Source organism: Eleginops maclovinus, chromosome 9, assembly GCF_036324505.1.
Source record: "Eleginops maclovinus isolate JMC-PN-2008 ecotype Puerto Natales chromosome 9, JC_Emac_rtc_rv5, whole genome shotgun sequence".
NCBI lineage: Eukaryota > Metazoa > Chordata > Actinopteri > Perciformes > Eleginopidae > Eleginops > Eleginops maclovinus.
In genome coordinates, this window is record NC_086357.1 from 7328884 (window position 1) to 7352521 (window position 23638).

Sequence of the window (23638 nt, forward strand, 5' to 3'; positions counted from 1 at the left end):
TGAAAGTAACAAAAATGTTAATATGCAAGTACCTCAAACGTGTACTTAAGTAGGCTACTACATGAGTAATGTACTTAGTTACTTTACACAACCTTTTAAGAAAATTAATGAATCACCCATCTGACAGCATAAATTAATAATTTTAATGGGAGAATTTACTGCTGATGATACTTGATCTAAATTACATTTAAAGATGTCGATTGCTGTTCAATAAGTAATGAATGCACCTGAGTCAAACCCCCCAGGGCATCATTGTGTTGTTAACTAATGGTAAAAAAAAAAAAAGGTGAGCTGGCTTTCTGGCTAAACGTCACTGAATGACACGGTGCTCAGGAGGAGGAGAGGATGAGGGCGTTTCCTCCCTCCCTCACTCCCTCCTTCGCTACTGATTCAGATCGATGTGTCGGAGCTTGTACCTGAGGACTGAACCTTACCTGTGGATCCTGTCCAGGCAGCAGCACCATGGGGATCTCCGCGTCCAGTCTGCTGGATGAGACCACATCCAACTACATCAAAGGTAACTAAATAGTAAGATTGGAGTGCGTTTTGGAGCGACGAGGAAAAGACGCACCGTGCGTTTCCTTTTACACAAATCGGGTCTTTTGGGTTAATAGCCTACTATTTCTGAAAACTTCCCCGTCTGTCGTTTTGTGCTGTTGTGGAGCTTAACATATTAGTGATAAGAGGAAATCGCTAAACCAGTCAAAGAAGTGTGGTTAATTTGCTTTAGAGGAATCTGTGAATTTCTTGCTCGGAATGTCTCTCATTGAAATCACATATCTGACAGTTTCTGTGGAGACAAACAATCCCCCCCACCCCATAACTTGTTTGCAGAGATCCCAATCTCCTATGTGGAACCGGTTTTACTTTGCACATACATATTTCCCTTGATGAAAATCAACATTTCTCCAAGCAGTTCTTTTCTGACAGATAATACACTCGGGGGTTTTTAATTCTGCTGCCAGTGTTTTCAGCTCAGCTATCCGCGGGGCTGATCAGGTCACTCCTGCCTTTCCAGTCCTGCAGGGGAAAAAAGAAAAGTGAGCTGGGAGAGAGTGCCAATACCTGTTAACCCCTTTTGTCTCCTCTGCTGCTGGGTGTGTCCCTGAGTGGATATGTGCAGAGGACAAAAGGTGCTTCTGCTGTTTTCTTTGTGTACACAAAGTATGATCCACAGGTGGGGAAACTCACAGGTGTTCATGCAGGGATGCTGAAAGCAGAAAGTTACTTCATAAGATGATGAAGTGTTATTGCTGCTGGTTTATAATGGATAATGAAAACCATCATTAATTGCAGCCCTAATGATAACCTGTTGGCTGAAAATCCACCTTTGCAACAGGACAGTTCTGGCCCCTGTTTGTGCATTACCTTTTGAATTATGATCATATTCCAGTAGCCAAAATCAGATTTTCTCATAGACAAATGCCTAAAAATGTTGCAACTTTAGTGAAGGAGCTAGGGCAGGCATATTTGAATTAGTGCCACCCAGTTTAATCCCATCTGTCCTGTGCATGTAGCCATACATGCTTGTAGATGCATTTTCTAAGATTGTTAAACTGTTTGTACATGTGGCTGACACACAAAAGTGAGATTGAGGAATAATTGCAATCCGGCTTCTGTCAACGAACAGAAATTGAATAACAAAAGACATTCTCAGAGTTGTTCCTCAGCGTTCTCCCTGACCTATGTTTTCTACTGAGCATGTTGGCATAACAGAGAGAGGAGAACAGTCAGCAGGTCCTCAGATATCCAGCTGACTGGAGGCATGCTTAATGCATAGGGATTTATGGATGAGGGCTGCTACAAATTGTTTTTCTAATTATCTATTAGTGTGTGTCATTTTCTCCTTTGTTGATTAGTCTTTAAAAAATCACAATGTATTATGATGTCCAGCCAATCCTCCAAAACCTAGAGATGTTATATTCTCATAATGTAAGAGAAGAAATACGAAGCAGCAGTTCTTCACATTTGAGAATGTAAGAGAAAATATTTCAAAGGCAAAGGACCCCACATTGAAGGAATGGGCTGACCATATAGATGCTTATGTGTTGATAACAAGACTAAGTGCATCAGGATTCATCTCGGCCATAGACGATGATTAATGAGCGTGTTGCTTGTCTTTGTCAAACAATCAGAGCAGCTTTAATCCCCGCTGAACAAAATGAAAAATAAAACATCCAGAGTGAGAGCAATGCAGGTCAGACGCCTGGCTAAGGTTGGTTTGGTATTCATCAGTTTCACCCAACAGTCCGCATCACGCTGAAGTCCCTTTAATGGGAGAGGTAGGATTGTTTGAAGAGGGCTTGTATTAGGTTTTTATCAGTTTATTAAGTATAAATAGCTCTTGGTTGGACAAACAGGAATGCCAGACTTCATTGACAAAAACACATTTAAATTTAAAAGTTAGTTTTTTCGTAGTGTTTATGGTAGTTTCTACGGTAGTTTGTTTGCTTAATGGTTTAAGCCAAAGTCACACAATAGCGCAAACAAACCAACCCAAAAACTAGCTAAAAATAAAAGAAAACTGACAGTAAAGTTACTCTTTTTTTCAATAGAGTTTGGCACTGATTCAAACTGGTTGCGTGCCGAACACTATTTACTGTATAATAACCACAAGGCAGCATTAGACAAATATTATAAACCAAATACTGTCTGTGCCTTTAAAGAGAGAATGGAGAATGGCTTCAGTTCACCGTTGTAGGGGTTGTCTGGCACCAAGGTTAAGCTGTGGAAATGCTCCCTCCCTCCACAGCAGTACATTAGCTCCATTAGATTCCATGCTGGTGCTCCTGTCTGTTTCTCCGAACTTGAAAATGTACACCGACTATGGATGAGTCCCTTTTATATAACGTCAATTATACTGTTAAAGTTGGATATTGAACATCAGGACTATCAGCTTCATGTTGATGACTGTGTTCAGAAAGTTCTAGCGCTTCATTGACGAATCCAGAAAACAGGTGTGCAGAATCTAGGCCATTTTGGCTTCTTGGGTCACTTGAACAACAAACAGGGTCAATGCTTAGTAAAACCATGCTGTTGTAAACCAACAAAATAAAGGTGAAAAGTCAGAGAAAGTCGAGAAAAAGGTGAAAAGAGAACAAAGACAAAAACTGCAACAATGATTTTAAAACTGCAGAATCGTCTGGCGTCCATTTTTTAGATATTGTAATACTAAGAAAAGATAAAAATAATCGTCTGTGAAAACGCCTCTGTGTCTGTTGTTGATGTTGACACCAATTGCCACTGCTGTTGCCATAGTTACAGAGAAGAAGGATCATATGTTGAATACGGAAAATATTGATCCTGTGAAGTAAAAAATCCTGGAATGTGTTTTTGAGACTGTAATCACCCCTCACTGGCCTGCTGGTGAGTAATATGCTGTATGTAATCACGGTTGGACGAAACCAGGCTCTTGTTTAACGGGACTCTTTGGGTGATGTTTATCTCCAGAAGATCATATAGTTTTCTCTTGTAGAAGCAGCTCACTCACTCTGCGAGGAGCTTTCATGTTTGTCTTGTCAGACTTTCTTGGAAGGCTGTTTATTGAAGGGTAAACTTAGAGCAGTGTCACCCTGCATCCATTTCTTGTATGGAAAACATTCCTCTCTTTCAACAGTTAAATGTGTGTTTGCAGGGTTGAGGGAGGAGGGTGGAGTGGGTGTGTACTTGAGAGTTTGCTGAATATCTGCTGGTAGTTTACTGGGTTGGTCTGGTTTTTGTTGAGCAGGCTGGTTGGATGAGGTTAACATGTGATTCATGAGTTGACTGCAGTCCAGTTCGGGTGGAGACAGATCCCTCCACACATTGGTCCTCTTTGTGAGTTGGGCTGTAGAATGTAACTTTTCTTTGGTTTCCAACTCTCTGACAACATTTCGTCATCATCCAGATGGCCTTAACCAGTGGTTCCCAATCATTCTCCTTAAGGGACCCCTTTATATCATTGCATTGACCTACAAACCCTGAGAAGTGACTGTATTTTATGGATACCTCCATATAGAGCAGTGCAGGACTGGATCCTAAAACCTGGAAATGAGTTAGCATTTTACCTCTTCTGATTTCCCTTATCTTGACTTTTTTTTAAAGTGTGTGTGGTTTAATGCCTTTAAAAAATCAAAAACAATTAGGAAAATGCTGGTTGCTCACAAGTGGCTAATAAACTGCTAAATGTTATCAAGCCGAACATTAACTGCCTTTAGCTTAGCGGTTATAGTCTGACATAGCTTTTTATTTCTTGTGATTGGCATTAATGCTTCAAAAGTCCCAAAAGTTATGTGGAGATTATCCTGCTGAATGAAATATGTAAGTGTCATAAATGTGTCTTGGCAATTAAGCTTATTTTCTGCAATATACTGAAATATCCCATTGCTTTTGTAGAGGTAGCCCCTGTGACACTAACTTCCAGGTCAGCCTGCAAGAATATGTCTTCACTGCAACACTGTGTTTCATTCCATAACGGTAAACAGAGAAAAAAAGCCTCTGTATATCTTAAGGCCCTAAATAACTGAGATTTAACAATTAACTATTTCTTTTGAATTAATTTACAAACATAAATGAAATCCAGAGTTTGTAGTCAACTGTAAAATGTTTTGTATTCTATAAAACGATCTTTTGAACTTTGTTCCTGAACATACCAATATATCAGGATATCATTTTACTTAAATCCTCTATCGCTGTAGGTTCGCTTTAATGATCTTCCTGAACACAGCTGAACAAGTGCACCACTCTCTGGGTTGTCATTGGTGGCTGTGGTGGAAATATTGTCAGATTTCTTCAAAACACTCTACCTAAATCAGGGTTGTCTCTGATTTTGTTTCTGAACAAGGGGAAAAAAAGAAGCCCCGTAGATACAGAACTGTGCTTAAGATGAATACTGCAACTCCTAGTTTAAATATTTGATAATGAGCTTGTGGAGGGCATATTTCACTAATTGCTTCAACATGTGTCTGTTGGGCTTCATGGATTTTCAAGGGGATATTTTCCACACTAAAAACTGACAGCAGCAACAGAGTGTGCAAGGCACCATTTAACTCTCTTAGACTCGAAACAACAAACCAAATCACTGGCATAGATGTACAATGATGATGTTTACTCCATCTGGCAGTATGGTGACACATGTTTATCTTCACATATTTCTCCAAACGGAGAAGCTGGTTCACCATCTGCTCTGCTGATGTGTCTGCTTTACTAAGGAGTCTGAGCTGTTTCCTTTTAAACCGTATCCACTCAGTTAGTGATATATACGGATGGCATGGGTTCAAGTCTGGTCTGAAGCGGGTTCTGGTTCATAGATGGTCTTAACTAGAATGCCAATGAGCTTGATGCTAATGTATTTTGTTATATGTGAAACGCATTTTCAGATTGTTTAATGTTGTGACGAATCCTTGTGAACTCGAGTAACGGGATAACTAAAAACGATTACCGTACTATGGAGCATCTGTTTATGTTGCAGCAAATCTATGGTGTGCACATTGACTTGAACAACAAATGTGTGTTGAAATCGGCAACAACGTTTCTTAGCTGTTAGCTAATTTTAACAGGGGTCTCTTGCAAAATGTTAAACACATTTTCAGTTTGTTTAATGTTAGGGCTTTGACGAATCCTTGTGAAAGTCGAGTACCCGATGATTAGAAATGACCACAGTACTCTGGATCCAATGTTTACCATGCAGCTAAGAAATTATGCACTGATTGAATAGAACATCAAATCTGTGTTCAGAATCAGAAGTACTTCATTTATCCCAAACTGGGAAATGTTTGCATTGCAGCAGCGAAATACAAAGAGAAGCATAACAAATACAAATAATTAGAACTAAAAAATAAAGTAAAAATAAAAATGAATGAAAATGAATGAAATATACAAATGTACAAAAAGGCAATAATAATATAGTGTGAATGTACAATGTTAAGTGTGAAGGAGTGCATGTTAAGTCCAGTTTACAGAGAGACTATGGAGCAGTGAGTTGTTTACCAGCCAGAGGCGTATTATTGTACAGAGTTATTGCAGTGGGCAGGAATGTTCTCCTGTACCTGTCCTTGTGACAGCGGAGCTGGAGCGTTAAAATGGGCTGGAGGAAAGATTCTTAGCATTAGCTGGTGGGCCGACATTCCTGCTTGGCTAAATAAGGGAGCCAACAGCTTATTCTCAGAGAGGTTAAAAAATATTATGGTGTAAAGGTACGTTTATAAAGTTATCATGATGTGTTCTAATCTAGTTTTGTAGAATTTTGTTCTTGGCAAGTAATTTCAATTACTAAATTAATTAAGAGATGCCACCTGTTCAACGTGTGAAGCCATCAGGTAATGATGACTTCCAACTAAATTGTAGTTATTTTTACATTCTGGAGACACTGTAGCTGAAGTGTTGAAATATTCTAAAGACTCAACTTACTTTATTAATGTGAATGAAAAAAACTGTTGTCTGTAACACTCAAAACCGAAAAAATACAACTTCACAATTGTACAATCAACGTTAGGGTTACTTAAAGATGTTAAAGATGACTAACTTGTGTTAACACCAAAACATGTTGTGTGTATTGAGTTTCAACTAACATATTGTATGGATTAACTTCCTCAAAATCATTGATGAAGCCGATTATTTTAAGTATTTTAAATCCAGTACTGTTTGCTTCAAATCTTTTCCTATGCTGCGTTGTTGTGTTTCTTGTCGTGTCAGTGCCACCTGTGCTGTGAACAATTGGTTGGGATGCGCATCCTTGAGGTTGTGCATAATTAATTATAAGTATTAAAACAGCTACATAACACTACTACGGTCCAAAACTGCACAGGGGACCTTTTACTAAAGTAATTACAGTACATTGAGTCATTGCCAGATGTTCCTTTGCTGAGCTCTTGTTTGAGTCAGATGGAGGTGATTCTTTGGTGGAGTAAAACGAGACTTAGCTCTGTGAAGAGCGTTACATACTGTTTTCAGGAAGTGTGCCAACAAAAAGATCTTTATCTGTGTAATTCAAATGTGATGCAGTTTGTTCCCAGTTAAAAACAGTTATTGTATCTTAGATTTCCCCAACATGGCTGTAAGTTGAAGAGATTGGTTGTTTTTGCTGTCAGTTCTTCCCGCTGTGTCACTCCAGCTGCCATTACACCATCCCTCAGATATTCAGAGGGGCTGGGAGGACTGCGAGGAGCCCCCCACCCCCAACACACATTTTAGATCTGAATCCACAGCACTCACAAAGAGAGGAAGCTGCGCAGGCTCTCGGCTGGAAACCCACCTGCTGTTTACTCAGACTGAGTGACTGAGTATCCCGCAACACAATGCAAATACTGCAAATCGGCTGCCCAAGTGGACAAGAAAGCATGCATTTATTACAAAAACGAATTATTTGGATTTGATCATATCAACGTTTTGAGAATGAAGAAATATAATAACTAGTGCTTTGAAAATAATCCTCTTCAAACAACTGCATTTATTTAAGTTTTCTTAGACGAAAACAACACTTGATTACAAGATTACATTTTAGCACATCATTATAATTTGTCTTGCCCAATAATGTTTATAACTAAGTAGAGCATGAACACATCCTGATGTATCACAATGGAATCTTGCTCTGGCTGCTAACAGCTAAAGTTACTAGCTCTCATGCCAGCAGGAGCACATTATTTCACAAGATGGTTGAGTAATTCATTCAGCGTTCATTTGACTGCCAAACTGTTGGAGGGGACTCTTAGGGATCACGCTTCAGTATACTGCTTTTGAAATATCCTATATTGTTTGAGTAAAACGGCTGTTTCGCCAAACTAAAACATATTAGAAAAGTAAATTTGTTTTTTGTTGAGAGTGAGATTTTCAGAAGAGTCTTATGGCTTTCTATGTTGAGCTAGATTTCTGAAGTGGTTAGCCTAGCCTAGCATAGCGACTGGCAGCAGGGTGAAACTGCTAGCCTGGCGCTGTCCAAAATATATAAAAATAACTAGCAACACCTCAGCTTTACGTTGCAGATATTGTGTTTTTAACATTTATGTTTGTTTGCAGATTCTACAAACGAGATACAAAATGTTAATCATTGAGCTTTGGAAGTGTTTTAGTTGGGCTGCAACTGATGTCTGTGGTCCGCTTTTGTGTAAACTCTTGTGGTTTGAAAGGGGTAGCAAAAGTTTGAAGATGTTGCTAATTTTCTGGTGTAACATGCAAATTCTATCCGGCTCATTTTGTGCTTCAATCTCAGAGCAAATGGAGCTTTAAATCTTAAAGCGGATGATTTACAACTGTATCTAATTGAGTGTTAACAGGAGCTGGGCGTCAAGATTTTCATTGTTTTTTTACTACATCCTCCAGGTATGATGGTATGTGAGCGTCAGACTAGTTCTTGCACTCTGTGCAAGTGACTAACAGACGGATTAATATATCATTGTTTCAAAAAAAGCTTTAGCATCATGACGCCCATCTGAAGCAGCTCTCTATTCTAATAATAAGGGTGTGTTGCAGTCAATAAAATCACATCAGTGCAGTGAATCCTGGCAGCTGTGAGGGATGTTTATCGTACTAACCTTTCTTAGTGCAGACCTCTATCATTATTGACTACCCCCCCCTCTGTTTTGAATCTCTTATGTAATCCCACTGCAAACACGGCACAAAGCAAAGCATCCATTTGTCTGAGAGATAAATCCCTGACCATCTGTGAAAAAAACCCACAAGGTCCTTTTTTAAAAACACTAATTCAATTGCTAAAATCCTTAAAGGCTCTTGTACCATCTGGATAGAAAATGTTGTGTCTGCTGCACCTTACCTTTTTTAATCTGCTTTCCTAGAAATATAAAAGCTGGAGATGATTAAAAAAGCATTATTATATTGTCGAAATCAATGTTGTTGTTATTTTATTTAGTTGTTAAAAACAAGCAAGGATTCAGCCACCATCTTATTTTGATCAGGAAATGAAATTACATCCTGGAAAACAGGTTACGATTCCATTTTTCTCATACTGTGCTGCAGCTAAATAGACACATTTTGACACCTTTTAACCTTGTTTGATTGGGAATTTCAGATTTTCATTGTGATTAGCACTGAGATCCCAGGTATGAAACCTCCTCGGACCACGGCCAAATAGCCTAGTTTGGTCAGACACAAATAGGGTCATGTCTACATGGAAATCCTTGATTTGTAAAAGTGGAGAGATGGTGGAGGATATCTATTGACCGTGAATAGTTAAGGTAGGATAGGTCTTTAGGTAACGAGCTCAAGAATTTTCCACAGTTTTTGAAAATATATTAATACCATGAGACACAACACAAAAGAGGTCGTCTATAACTGGATCAAACTGAACCCTTGTTAGGTTGTTTGAGTGGCTACCTCTTCCAGACCAATTACAAGAAGTTCTGGCAGGTTGTCTTCAGTACTAAAGAGAACAGGAAAAAGTGTATAAAATAATCGGTATAGGGAGACGCAGCTCATATTGACATGCGGCTCATATTGACATGGTTTTGGTATGTTGAGTTCTAGTGCGATTGTAGAAACCAGAACTAACCGGATCATACGTACACAATGAAAAAAAACCCTACATTGTTAAGGCGTTGAGTCTTGTTGCTTGTTAAATACAATTTGAGAACATGAGATGAGGTTTCTTTGATATCATGTTGGTTAATTAACCCTCTTTTCAGTTTTGTTATTGAAAAAGGAGATGTTAGTTTGTTAACTGCGTTTTACACAAAAACAGTAGGATTCACATGTAGTGCCATCAGTCACATGACTAAAGGATAGATGGATGATCTAAATGGAGTAAAACAAGAGATCTTTTTTTATTTATTTTTTTACTTCTCACCAAGCTCTCTCTGCTCTACACTGTGTTCTGACAATTTGAAAACATACAACAAATGTACAACAAATGCACACATTCCTATTTTTGACACACACACACACACACACACACACACACACACACACACACACACACACACACACACACACACACACACACACACACACACACACACACACACACACACACACACACACACACACTCATTGTGGCTTTATCTGGCATTTTTCTGCCTTGTAGTGACTTGCTCAGCGTCTCGGGTATTTCCTCCCTGACAACACAAAGAGGATTCCTGAACGTCACAGTTTAGTGAACTCCCATGAGCGGCTGCAGAATGTGCAACTACATGTATGTCCTACACATGTGCAAAAGAAAATTCTATACTTTTGAGTATTAACTGATTTTAGTTTTTTTAACCTCTTTACACATAATTGTATGTGTGGATTTTGTTTAAACTTAAACTTATGTAAAGATGTCAGCAGCGTTTCACATAATTATTCACTTAGTCATCATGTGTGCTTGTATGTTAATGTTTATGAAAACATACATTAATGTATGTTGACATGTCAGTGTTCCATGCACACACCCTTAGATCACAAGAACTTTCCCATACTCTTATATGAAGCAAACTACATTATACCTCTTGACATTTTTTAATTCCCCTTTTTTAAATACAAAAATGAAGATATTCAACTCTTCTGTTTCATATCATATTTACGTGAATATTTCTGAGTTTCCGACTGACATAAGTCATTCAAAGACATCAACTTGGATTTTTTTCTGACTTTTATAGGAGATTAATCTTAAAAATAATAGTTAGGTTAATCAGTGATGAAAAATATTTGTTGATTATTCTTCTACTGTGCCTTGTTTACATGCTTTTTACCAGAAACCAGGCTGCTACGATTGGTGAGCTGGTAGGCTGTGTTGGGGTTCGTCAGTTGCTGAGAGAAAACTTCCCCTTAGCCTATCACCTACAATGTGTTGTCACTATGTTACTTTAAAGGTACAATTTAAAGTGCTTTAAGATATAAACATGCCACCTGCAGGAACTGTGTTTCTCCATGCATGAGCTGCATTATCCTCTGCTGTCTGACATTATAAATGATGAAGGTGGAAGAGCAGGTTTCTCCAGTGAAGCGTATAGTGGAGCTGTTGAATCACTGCAACTCTCTCTCTCACAGGTCACATACCAAACACTCACATGCCAATATAGGTTTCAGCTAGGTTGGCAACGTTTCATGTTTGTCTTAATACAAGAATTTCATGCCAGAATATGAATGTTAAAACTGAAATTGGTCCCTAAAATGATTGCTACTGTGGCTGTGTTGAAGCATAGTATCAGAAAAAGAACATTTTTTAAATAGATATTACTGGATGACAAATAACCCTCAGCTTTTTAAACTTTATTTTAGGACAGATTTTTCATTCTTTGTCCACCCTTAATTGTATTTTCAGGACAAAAGTTTTACAACTTTCACTAATAAGTTAAATCCTTTAACCACAGGATTATTTTTGAGGGTTCACAGTTAAGATACACCTACGACCTGGATTAGTGCACAGGTGCGGCTCTTGATGTTCTTGTTAAAATGCCAACCAGTGTAACTTATTGCACAGTGCACACAGTCACATATCATTTGCAGATTTCTGAATGTTATGTTTTCCATCTGATTCATGTCAAACTATCAACAGAAACTTAAACATGGTGTATGAACTATAAGCTATATGACAGAGTCAAAGTTGGAAGAATGTACTATGGATGTATTGACCCTCTGAAACCCATATCCCAAAATTACAACATGTATTATAACCAGAAACTATAAAAACAGAATTCCGTCTGTGAACAAACCATGTGTGGCAAATGCTTCACACAGGGAAAAAAAATATATCCAAGCTTTAAACAGTCATATTTCATATATAAAATCTTTACTGTCTTGTTTACCATTTTGCTTTCCCCAGCAGAACGGGGGAGCCATGCATAGTTTCGGCTGAGATTGACAGTCATGTGACAAAAAGTCTTACTTTGACTGAACTGCAGGCTGTTGAAACAGAGCAAAGCACAGGAGAGGGCTGTCAACATGTAAAAACCAGTAGGTCAGTATAGCATGTGGAGCCACCATGGTTTAGTGGGCACGTGAAAAAAAGTAGTATAATTAGAATCTATTTCTTCCACATTTCAAACTAAATGATTAATGAAATTCAACTTGATTTCTTTTAAAATTGCGATTTAGTGTTATACTCAACAAAATATATCTTCCTGCTTCTTGTCATGATTGGGCTGTTTCCATAGGGGAGCAAGACTTGATGAGTGAGAGCTGATTGGTTGATCCTGTTGTTGTAGGCAGGTAATAAAGGAAGACACAAAAGCTATAGTGAAACTAATGTAAATCACAAAGAATAAAAGAGCAGCCATGCATACCTTGGTGCAAACATCACACATTTTCAATTAAGATAGATATATGAAAGTGTCTGGTTCAGTTTGTGCTGACATTCAGAACATAAAGTCATACGTGGTGTTAATCGCGTCATCTGCTTTCGAATCCAGCGTCTCACATCCTTTCTCTACAACATTATTCAGAGATAAAATCTGGAGTGTTGTCATCGTTTTGTAGGAGAGGTCAAATCAGCGGAGAGTTAGACTGCAGTTTAGAGAGTCGGGAGGTGTTTCGTCTTATCTAAACTTCCTTTGTGCAGCATAAATTAACAGGACAACCTGTTTTGATGGACGCCTGTTAACAATTCGCTGCTCATTGATGCTACAATGTGTGTTCTCCTGGGAGTGATGGTCTTAGTCTACCTGTCACCTGTGTTTTCTACAAACTCAGCCAATATGTGCTCCTTTCCGACTTAAAAATAAAGTCAGGGTTGAAATCAAATCTAAATCATATGTGGGGAGTTTAATGCTTGAGGTTCCAAAAATCTGAAGGTCAATCGTGAGCTAATTCAAGAGTAATTTTTAAATTTATTTTACCTTTTTATTTATTGAATTATTTTGTCCTTACATGTGCTTTGTTCAGAGTAAACCTATTTTTTCTTTTTGTTCTGTATAAATAAAACAAGACAAAAAAACATGCTTTATCGTATGCCTTAAATCACTATCCCTTTTTACATAAAATAATAAAATATATAAATAAATAATGATAAAAACAACAATTTAGTATATATTCATTGACTTGGGCTTCGCTTTGGGTAAAAATAACAAAATATCTCTATAAAAGTCACTCAGCATCCATCCAAACATTCAAACCCTGCAGATTTAATGATATTACTACTTTCCTGAGGCATAGAAACACAGCATAGAAAAAGCTGTGTTTCTATGCTGTTATACATGTTTGGGTGTTGCAGGTTTCAGGAAAAGAGTGGCTGAACAACTTTTATCTGAATGAATTATCACCATATAAAAAACTAAACGTTTAGTTCTCACAGTGCATGAACAATGTTAACAGGCTGGAACGCCCTTCAGAAATGAGACAAGGAAACTCCCATATCTGACTCCAACTGTGAGCATAATGTCACCAATAAAGAGTCACAGTGGCTCCACCTTTCAATCCCTGTAGTAACCACATTAATGCATACGCTGCTGTCGTGTGGATGTGTCTGCATCTGATGGAGTAGGTTTCAATGTCTGTAGGCTGTGGTTAATTTGCTATTCATGACCCAATCACGCTGCTTTTATGACAGGCTTATCTTATATGTTTGGATTTATATAATGTCTTTATAATGTGTGTTTGCCACTCAGTTTTAATGAGCCGAGGGAAGCAATGAGAAGCAGGCAGATGGCTTACACTGCCTCATTAACAGTCATGTTGATTAATCAGAAATCTCCCTGAATAATTGCAACAAAACAAAAACAAAGCAGTCATTGTGAGTAATCTGTGATTGTGTTCAATAATAATTATTATGATTTGGTCTCTAATGTCACGTTAGCGGAGCCCAAACGCATCTCTAAGGGACTATAGGAAATTAATTTTGTTGGTGCTTAGGCTGAACTATATATTCAATATATTTTTTAAGCTGCATACTGTAGTCGCCTCCCCTGACTTTAAGATACAAATTAAAAAATGAAAGCTTCCGACCAAACATGTAAAAAAAAAAAGGCTCTCAATTGACTTTCTATCACATCACACCCTTTTTTTCCCCTTCAAAACTGACTTTTTAAAAGAAATGTTCCTTTTTGGAGATGCATATAATAAAGCTCACTTACAATATATGAACCGTTGTGATATTTTCTTTACAATGAATATAGCAAAAAACTATAAATCTACTCTAAAATGCTAAAATAAAATGTCCTCTGTGGTGAGAAGGCCCTCTGCTCTCTCAACAAAAGTCAGACTACATTCCCACTTTTTTTGAAATGTTTTACACAGTCCCTAAAAGTGCATGGTCTTAACAGCAGTGACTAAAATCTGAGTATGTGCTTTACTATATAAAGCTTATTACAATTACCTCTTTTTAAAGGCACTCCTAAGGATTGTCTAAATATTCAAAGCCTCCTTCGGCTCCCTCTGCCTTTGCATAACCACCCAACCTGAATAAAGTGAATAAATTATACAAACAGCGGCTGCAGATATTTTGCATAAACAGCAGCTGAGCATTTAGATATGGGCCGGCGTCAAAGCCATTCACTTGTATTCATTCGCAACGTGGACTAAAATGAACTCAGAGCAGGAAGGACTCACTGAAGGAGAAGAAGGTCCCCCTCCAGCCTGACTTTGTGCTGCAGCTTCTCAAATTGCAGAGAATGAGTCAGTCAGTCAATTATAACAGAAAACGTATGTGTCTCCCAGCTGGCAGCCAGAGCAGAACAAACATCTGTACTAACTGACAAATAAAATCCATTTTCTGTGCACAGAGAGAATAAAGCTTCTGTGGTATCTGAGAGATTCTGATCCTCCCTGAGTGACTCACAGCTTCTACTTTATTGGAAAAAGGTTAACCCCTAACCTGAGTGATGCTGTTGTGCAGAAGTGGAAAGCAGGCTGCTCTCACATTATATAAGCAGGACTTTTCTAGAGTCTTAAGACAAATGGATGCAAAATGGTGCACATACAGGGGTCATCCCGGGTGGCTTTCTCTGAACAGGGTTTCATATACCTGGATATTTCGTCTTTCAGCATTGAATTGAGAATTTCTAATCAAAGCCAGTAGCAGCAGTCTGAAAATGTCAAGTTTGTGGTGAAAGAGGATTTGCTTGTAGGCCCTTAACAAGACAATGCCTAGTTGTTCGGCAAACTTTCCAGAAATTGCTCTTTTGGTGGTAACATTATCATTGTTTTTGTGGATATATATTTTGCGAGACAGGGAAAACAGCAGATAATGACTTATAATGTTTTTTATAGCTAAAATGTGCCTATACTTGTGACGTTGCGTGTATTGCTACTGTTCCTCGCTCATCTTCATGTTGCGTGCAGTGATTATAGCGGACCATGCTTTTGTTGTTGGATACATTGATGAAGTATGTGATATGTTGGTCGCTAGCCTGCATGTCACTAGCTAGCAACATATATATTAGCAATGGTTATTGATAACTGCTATTTATTATTTTTTTTAAATAATTGCAGTGTCTTTGAGATGTTTTGCTGATGGATATCCTTTTTGCACATAAGACCAAATCTCCAAAATGAAGGAAAAGGGATTTGCATCTAAGGTGTTGAACGGGTTTATCAGTTTTCCTCAACAGCTGTTGGCATGTGACCCTTCAAAAAAAACCTCTGCTTAGAACAAGTTTGAGCAAATAGGGATTTCTGCTGATTGATGCAACTTGTTTTGTAGGGCGATGTTGCTCAAACTACTCCATTTTTATTCTTGTAAATGATCATGAAATACACATTTTGTTATCCTGCCACCCCAAAGCCAACATCCAAAGTAATCAAGATAACTTGTGTGTACAATGGATTATCCTAGCTGTAAAGGAATCATCCTTTGTGGAGCTTCCTTCTGTACTGATGGTGTCACTACAGCATAGGTCAGGGGGTCAGTAAACATTTGGATAATCCTCCAAAATATCATCAGAAGGGGTCTTATTCTTGTCCAGATGAACAGACCCTGTGAAATCACGAATGAAATGGCATGTGTTGGTCAGGAGATGGAAACTGCCCACGACTGGAAGCAGGATATCCACTCTGAGAAGCTGATCAGAGGAGGGGGACGGGGGGCCTTGTCGGGGTCAACGGGTAGACCAGACACAGAGCTAACCTTTTACACGCTGCATTGTTTAGGGCTGAGGAAAAAACAGGGCGGTCCCCTGAGATCCTCTGTCCAGCCTCACACTGCAGCTGCTGATTAAAACAACTTCGGCCTCGCTGTGAACAATAACCTTTTTTAAATAAAATACATTTCATAATGCTAAATTCACACCAAAAATCTTAATCTAAATGTGTGACTTACTGTTTGGTACAGCGGCCAAAAATGTATATCAGAACACCTTCATTTTAAAGCTCTTAATTACAGACGTGGATTTTAATGGACAACATGTCTTGAATTGTATGTATTGATTCAAGTTATTAAAGTTGTGATGTGTTTACATTAGGTCACTAAAATATATATCAAATAAGTATATATTTATAATGCAGGCATTCAATAGAGTGATCTTTCAAAATCTAATTATGGATTATAAAGTATTAATGCATTGTTTAGTGTTTAGGATTGATCTAAGGAATTAATAATCCTTACACCAATATATGCAATATTATAATAATACAGCTACCCCAAGTATAGTCCCTTTAAATAGTCTTGATATAAAGAGGAACTTATTTATCGACCTGTAACATAATATGTTTTTTTTTAGTATGGTTTATCACTTAAGTTAAAAATGTTTTTAAGGGGTAAAAATTTATCATGAAAGTATCATGAAAGTCATAGCTGCATTTGACCGTAATTGAAAAATGAAGGTCCCTTTTTAATGTTTAAGACCTGTGAAGATACCCTTCAAAATAGCTGTTATTATCCATTGATATCTTAATTAAAACGTTATTGTTTTGTGATCCCTTTGAACTTTCTGTAAAAAGCTTAATTATATTTCTATTAGTTTGTAAAATAACTGAATGGGGATGATTTTGTTAACATAAAAAAATGTCTGCATTTTTATCGCCCTGTAACTTAGCCTCAGAAATGTTTCTCAAACCCAGTGTAATGGAGCATCGCAGCTTCTGTTTCCATGGTGATGTTGAACCGGGTTGTGCCATCACCCCTGCTGTAAAACATCCAGAGAGATAATGACAGAGCTCCCGGACCCCGACATTAACACTGTGAGGGAGACGGTAAACAGCCACTGCACGCTCAGGCATGTTTATCCATTAATTGGATGAGTCACTGGGCATTACCTCTCATAGTTTGTGGATATTGAGCATTTAAGGCAGCATAAATACTCATTTGTGCCCCGGTGATGTGGTTTGCAGCCGTGCAGAGAAAAGACAAAAAAATGGGGAACTCGCTGCAATGACTTTATTCTTTGTTGTGTTTTTCCTAAGAAACTGAATCCCTCTGCATCAGGAATCTGGCTGGGTTTAAGCAGGGTGAAATATGAGAGGTTTCTCTCTCCAATAATGTGAATGTACTGCCAAATAGTCGTATATTGACAGACCACAGGAGGGACTGTCTTTATGATGTTGTGAGAGAGGCCTTGGGGACTCGGACCAAGTCTGATTAGATGTCTTCCAATGGACAGAGGATCTAGAGAGACACTAACAGCAGCCTCTGTGACCTGATTACAGTATCCTGCAGAAAGCACCTCGGGAAAACTGTGATGTCATGTGGTGTTTGTTATCCAGGCGGGAGGAAGACTTTGGCATGTCTCAGCACAGAGAAAGAGATGGAAAATGAGCACATAGATGAGCTCAGTATTTGATTTTAGAAAGCTCTGTTGTGTGTGCTCTTTGGCAAATGCAACACTGCCCAGAGAGATTTGAGCAGTTTTAGCAGTGCAGTTCCAACTTCATGTGGTTTGTATTATATTTTTAGCATGGCTGGTTTTATGCAAATAATCCCTTTCTTATTTGGGGAAATATTTTGAAAGTGAGATATTCAGATGCATGTAAATATCATGTGTGTGTTCAGTGCTGTACTGGGGTCAGCCTAGCTTACTATAAAGACAGCTAACAAAGAAATCACTTGTAATTAAAGGGGCCCTATTATGTTTTAAAAAATGTATTTTGCCTTTCCCGACTCAATTGGACTACTTTGTATGCTTCCATGACATAGTGACAAAACTGTGTAACACTCGTGCTTCTATTGGCTAGCACTCCAACACATTGTACGTGATACGCTAAGGGGGGGCGGCATTTCCTGACACTTCTCTGAGTGTAGACCAATCCCAACAGAGTCGGCCAGCTAACCAATCAGAGCAGACTGGGCTCTGGTTTCAGACAGAGGGTGAAAAGAGGTGCTGCAGCACAGACAGTATGAGAAAAATGAAGAGCTTTTCGAACATTAAAGCGTGTAAACATTTCACAGTAGAGGCACAAAATACAAATATGAACCTGAAAATTAGCATAATATATTCTTTTTAAATTACTTTTTTCATGATTGAGATACAAAACAGATCGTTCCATGAATAACCTTCTCTGTCTTGTCTCCTTGAGTATAAATGTGTTGTCTTTCTGTTTGAGATGTATTCAAACTGGGCTTTCTTGTTCATGTATTATCCTCCTGTTGCTACACGCCCACACTGGAGCGCCCTCTTTCTTATTGTTTGGATTAAACCTGACCAGGAAACCAACTTCAGTAGTCTGGCTCAGTATTTAACACCCATCGTTGAGCATAATCGGTTCTATTGTAATGTTTTTTTTGCTTTAATTTCCCAATAAAAACTAGTCAGTTACTTATCTTTCGTCTTCTCCTATGTTCGTTCCTGCAGGCCAGGCCGAGACCACGCTGAAGGAGTTCAGTCCGTACTACAGGAAGCAGTTCTCTGTGGCCCGTTTCTCTCAGGTTGAAGATGACCTGGAGCAGCGGAAGGAGAAGATCACGCAGCTCCTCAAACAGAAGGTACGTGTCATACTGGTTCCAGACATCTGAGTCAACATTTGCTCTGTAAAAATGGGTCGAATTAATCAGAGGTTTGGTTACAGTTTGGCAGGGAAATGCAGGGGTAAGAATTTGTGCAGGTGTGACTCACATTGGAAATATTGTCCAGCTGTGAGACAGAGATGACTCAGTTTGAATATATCACAGGGACAGATTTAGGAGATGGAAAAAAGCCAACAGCCAGAGGTACTCCTCAAACACGCTAATGAGTGGGCTGATTGAAAACAATCCATGATGACTAACAAGTAAAAATAATCAAAGGTAATTGTTTTCCTGATCATCAAATCCAGCCGGACCTGAGGTGTTTCCTCCAGATTTAAATTGTCTCATCGACGCTAGAAGAGCACCGACCTCCACCAAGGCAGTTTCCATGAATAATTAGTGTATCAGCCATGTGATTTAGATCTGCTCCAAAATCAAATGCATTCTTCTCTTGTTCATGGCACACACCTAAATCAAATGTTGTGAACATCAGGCCAGTAGTGTTGTTGTTATCCTCCAACCTACACAGCATTTACAATTTAAATTAAACGTCCATTTACAAACTGACCGTAAACCTTGAAGAAAGAGGAAATATGGAGATACTAAGAGTATGATTATCAGTTCTCCACAAATGTTAATCCTAGTTTATGTCATAGTTTAGAAATTGATAGTTATTGATTTTAAGAGGCGTTTGTAGATCAGGGGTTAAATGGGCTTCTACCAATAAGAGAGTCATTTAAATCTGTGCCAGATTTTTAGCTGTGTGTAAATGGTAGGTGTTGTGTGTGTGCGGACCAGGGGGCTAATGAGGAGGGTGAGGTGCTGTACGAGGAGGTGGTTCTTTTCTTTGACGAAACCAGGAAGTGGAAGGAGAGGTACGTGGTGGTGAGAGCCAACTACTGTCTGGAGTGTCACGACGGCCTGGAGGTGAGCAGGACAGCCAACATGTCAAATGAACAGCGTCTACAGTACAAAAGGACAATTCAATCTCCATTTCTATTGTCGCCATCTAGTCATACTTCTTTCTTTCCTCTTCCATCAGACTTTTGTAAAAGGGTTGCCTCCACGCCAGAAGCTGCTGCCTACAGGGGGCAGTGCCCTGACCACAGAGGAAAAGTACATGGCCATGGTGGACAAGTGCTTCCCTGATGACACAAGTGAGTAAAAGCCTTGAAACTCATTAAACAAAGACTAAAAACAAAACAGAGCACATTTCTTATATTATTATGTTGTATTTTCACTGTTCCTGTCAGCATTTGCTATATAGCCTTTTATTTTAATCATGCTACAGATGTGCTAATATGCTAAAGCTAGCCAGTGGTGGAGTTTTCTCAAAAATAAATTCAACCCTCATCATAATTATGTTCAAACACAGTATTTCTGGAGAGTTGCAGATAAAAGGCAACGCTCATTAGTAATATTATAATTTAAAAAACTTTTACCTGTACTTTAACTTGTAATGGAAGTATTTTTAAACTGTGGTTTTTCAAATTTTTAAGGAAAATATCTGCATGCTTCCGTACATGATTAATGTCTACAAACAGAAATGGTTAAATCTTCTCACTCTTTCCTCTATCAGAATGTAGTTTACAGCATATGAGTGCAGTGGACAGCCTCAGACCGTCTCTAATATGTTTACAGACTTTAAAGTCTCAGCTCTCAAATATCTGTCCTGAAAATATCCCTGCAGGTTTTTCATCACAGAGGAATTATCGGGGTCATTTCAGCCTCTGGTGTTTTGGAAACAGTTGTGTATCTGTGCTGAGTACGCAGTAATCTGTGCAGAGGATGAGTTTATGACGTAATGATGACAATTTGGCTGTTTGCACACAAACATGCTCTCAAAAAGAGAAGCTGGTTGTTTTTACCTGTCATATTCAGAACTCAAAACTAATTCAAAGCTAAAGACCACATCCTTATTTGATCAAGTATGATCTAGAATCTAGATCATACTTGATAAAAAATGTGTATGGTCACCTGAATAACAAAGCATTATATATTTATTTTATTTACAGATGAACCTGTAGGATCATATACTCTGTATCAAAATGCAGAACCCATGCTTAAATAAGTAATTCAAATGTGTTATACTGTAATTGTTATCCTTCAATATTGCAAACATTTTCAAAATGCAAAGAATATACAGGTTATAATGTAGTTTAAATTCAGAAAATACATTCCTTTTTCTTTCAGTTTACTATCTTTAATCATTATCCATCTGTAAAATATCTTATCACACATAACACTATCCATTGACACACATAGAACACATAGTTACCCCTCCAGATTTCATTTTTAAATTGTAGGACTTGTTTCTTAAAAAAAAGAGAAACCTGAAGTGTTCCCACTTAGATCTTGAACAACAAACTCCCACCCACGGATGCTCAAAGCTTAAAGAGGCTCAGGTGGGAGTTTGGGCCAAGCTGGACTGAAGGAATTAAATAAACATTGTTTAAGAAACACACAGAGCAGGACTTAAATCATAAAGACTGGTACGGCTATCCCTGAATTCTGTTTGTTTCAAATTTCAAATAATGACTTAAAACCAGTATAAACAGGAACTAAACAGCCACATGTAGTTTAACTCATTGCAAGCAAGAAATAGCTTAAAGGTTAAAGGGACATTTCATCCAAAAATACATATTACATTATTTTCCTCGCAAATTGATCAGTCAAGCTTGTTTTGCTGTGAGTCACTGAGTGTTGAAAATATCAGCTGCCAAGTAGCACTGTGTTGTGGTGCTCAAAGCCCCAATAGGATCATCTGGCTTAGTGGTTCAGCCACTGAAGCTGTGAGAGTCTATAATATGATATATGAGAGCTCAGGAGTCAGTCATGCGTCCCTTTCCTCTCAGATATTATGTTACCAACACAAGTTCAGACTCCCTGAAGCTTTAAAGAACATCCATGCATTATGGGGTCGTAAAGCTTAAACGTTTTGAGCAGAGATTATTAGAGCACAAGTAAAATTATAATTTTTATTTCCACCTTACTCTGCTTTTTCAAACCTTACTAACAAATAATCTCCCCACCCGGAGTGATGGAAGAAGTAATCAGACATCTGCACATACTAATACTGTGCAGAAATACTCTGTAACGTCCTGCATTCAGAACTTAACTGAGATAAAAGTAAACGGTATTAGCAAATACGAAAAGTAATCAGTACAGTTTTCGTGATATACCAGTTAATAGCGCTCAAGTGATATTTAAAATATGTTATATTGGTAGGTTAATAATACTGTGTACTAGCTTTTTTATTACAGTTATGGTTACAGATTGTAATTCTACCTACCTTTTTAGTATTGAAGTTTTTTAAAATAATTTGCCAAAAAAGAAGATTGTGTTTAATATGAAGCAAATTCAGATAAAAATAAGGATATGGCCTTTAGCTTTGAGTCAAAACTCAAAACTAACTCAAAGCTAAAGACGACATCCTTATTTTATCAAGTATGATCTAGAATCTAGATCATACTTGATAAAAAAGTTGTTCTGGACTAAACATTCAAACCAACCAACCAAACATTAAACCACGAATGTGTTTAAAACCACCTCTTTCTTTCTGTTTTGGTGCTTACCCTCAGCTGATCTTTGTGTTTCAGATGTGCATGAGGACTTTGGTCCTCCTCTGTCTGGGATGCCGGGACAGTTTCCCGTCTACCTGCGTCTTCCCTACAGGAGAGACTCCTACTTCTGCTTCAAACAGCAGGCCAAACAGGACACCTTCCTCTCCATCCTGTCGGACTGCATCAGGCACCAGAACCAAGGTGAGACCAGCAAGCAACCTCAGAATCTGGAAATGAATCCAATGGGGAAGTGGGTTAAAGTGGCCATTAAGTCCATCTCATAGCCTGCAGGGGGCAACTCCACTGGTTACAGAAAGAAGGTGAATTGCATAGAAGTCTATGAGAAAATATACTGTCTTTCAATTCAATTCATTTCGTCAGTAAAAAAGTAAAACATACGTTGATGTTCTTAATCTCTAGTTTTTAAGCCTTCTCCAATCCAGCATGATGTTTTCCAATTCAGAGGAACAGTTTTCATATTATTTGGCCTTTTATACATTCAAAAGATTCATCTGTTACGAGAATAGGCAGATTTATGGATGATGAAAATGAGTAAGATGCAGCCAGAATATGGAATATGATTGTCTGATCTCCAGTGTCACATTGATCAACAAACGTTATAACATGTATAGCTCATTAGATGGTAACTAATGATCCATGTTACTCTGCAGAAATGCATCATTACTTGTAACAGACTGAATGAACTGAAACTGATCACAGCCAAGTGATGAGAGATAGATTTAGGTTGCATCACTTAAACCACTTTCCGGCAGTTTCCATGGCAACAGACTTGCCACACCAGCTCCATGGAACAGAGACGTTTTAGACCTTTTTATATAATGATGTTGAAGCAGAACATCCCTTCTCTGTGCAGCCGAGCAAGGAGATGTAGCTTCACATTCTGCTCACATCACAGTTTAAAAACAAATAGAATGAGGATGCTTTATTCTGGCAGTTTCTTCACCTGGTTGTTTTAAAATCTCCTCTCTTTCCTCTCTGTCAGACTTCCTGAAGAAGAAGACGTGTGAAGTGCAGGCCTTCCTCAAAGCCATCCAGCTCTACAGACAGGAAAAAGACAGATACGAGTCCTGGGACATGCTGATAGGAAGTGACGTCAGGGTACGTCCCAAACTGTATTCATTTAGATCCTTAGTAGATTTACAGGAATCATCTACACTTTTTGTTAAGGAATAGTATAAAGAAGATTTATGGGAAATGCCCTCTCTGTTATTAAATGCGTTTAAAGGTGCCTGTAGGTGCTAGGCTAGCTGTTTCCCCCCTTTTCCAGTCTTCATGC

The 23638-nt window shown here is 38.3% G+C and overlaps 1 protein-coding gene across 1 annotated transcript in view; it reads left to right on the forward strand.

Annotated features, from left to right (window-relative positions):
- Positions 1-371: 371 nt before the first annotated feature.
- Positions 372-23638, forward strand: part of niban1a (niban apoptosis regulator 1a) — a 31388-nt gene continuing 8121 nt past the window's right edge. The window contains exons 1-6 of the mRNA XM_063891944.1: positions 372-517; positions 18627-18757; positions 19577-19705; positions 19821-19935; positions 22378-22542; positions 23345-23460. Coding sequence (XP_063748014.1) covers positions 463-517; positions 18627-18757; positions 19577-19705; positions 19821-19935; positions 22378-22542; positions 23345-23460 — 711 coding nt within the window. The 5' untranslated portion in view covers positions 372-462. The remainder of the gene's footprint in view (positions 518-18626; positions 18758-19576; positions 19706-19820; positions 19936-22377; positions 22543-23344; positions 23461-23638) is intronic.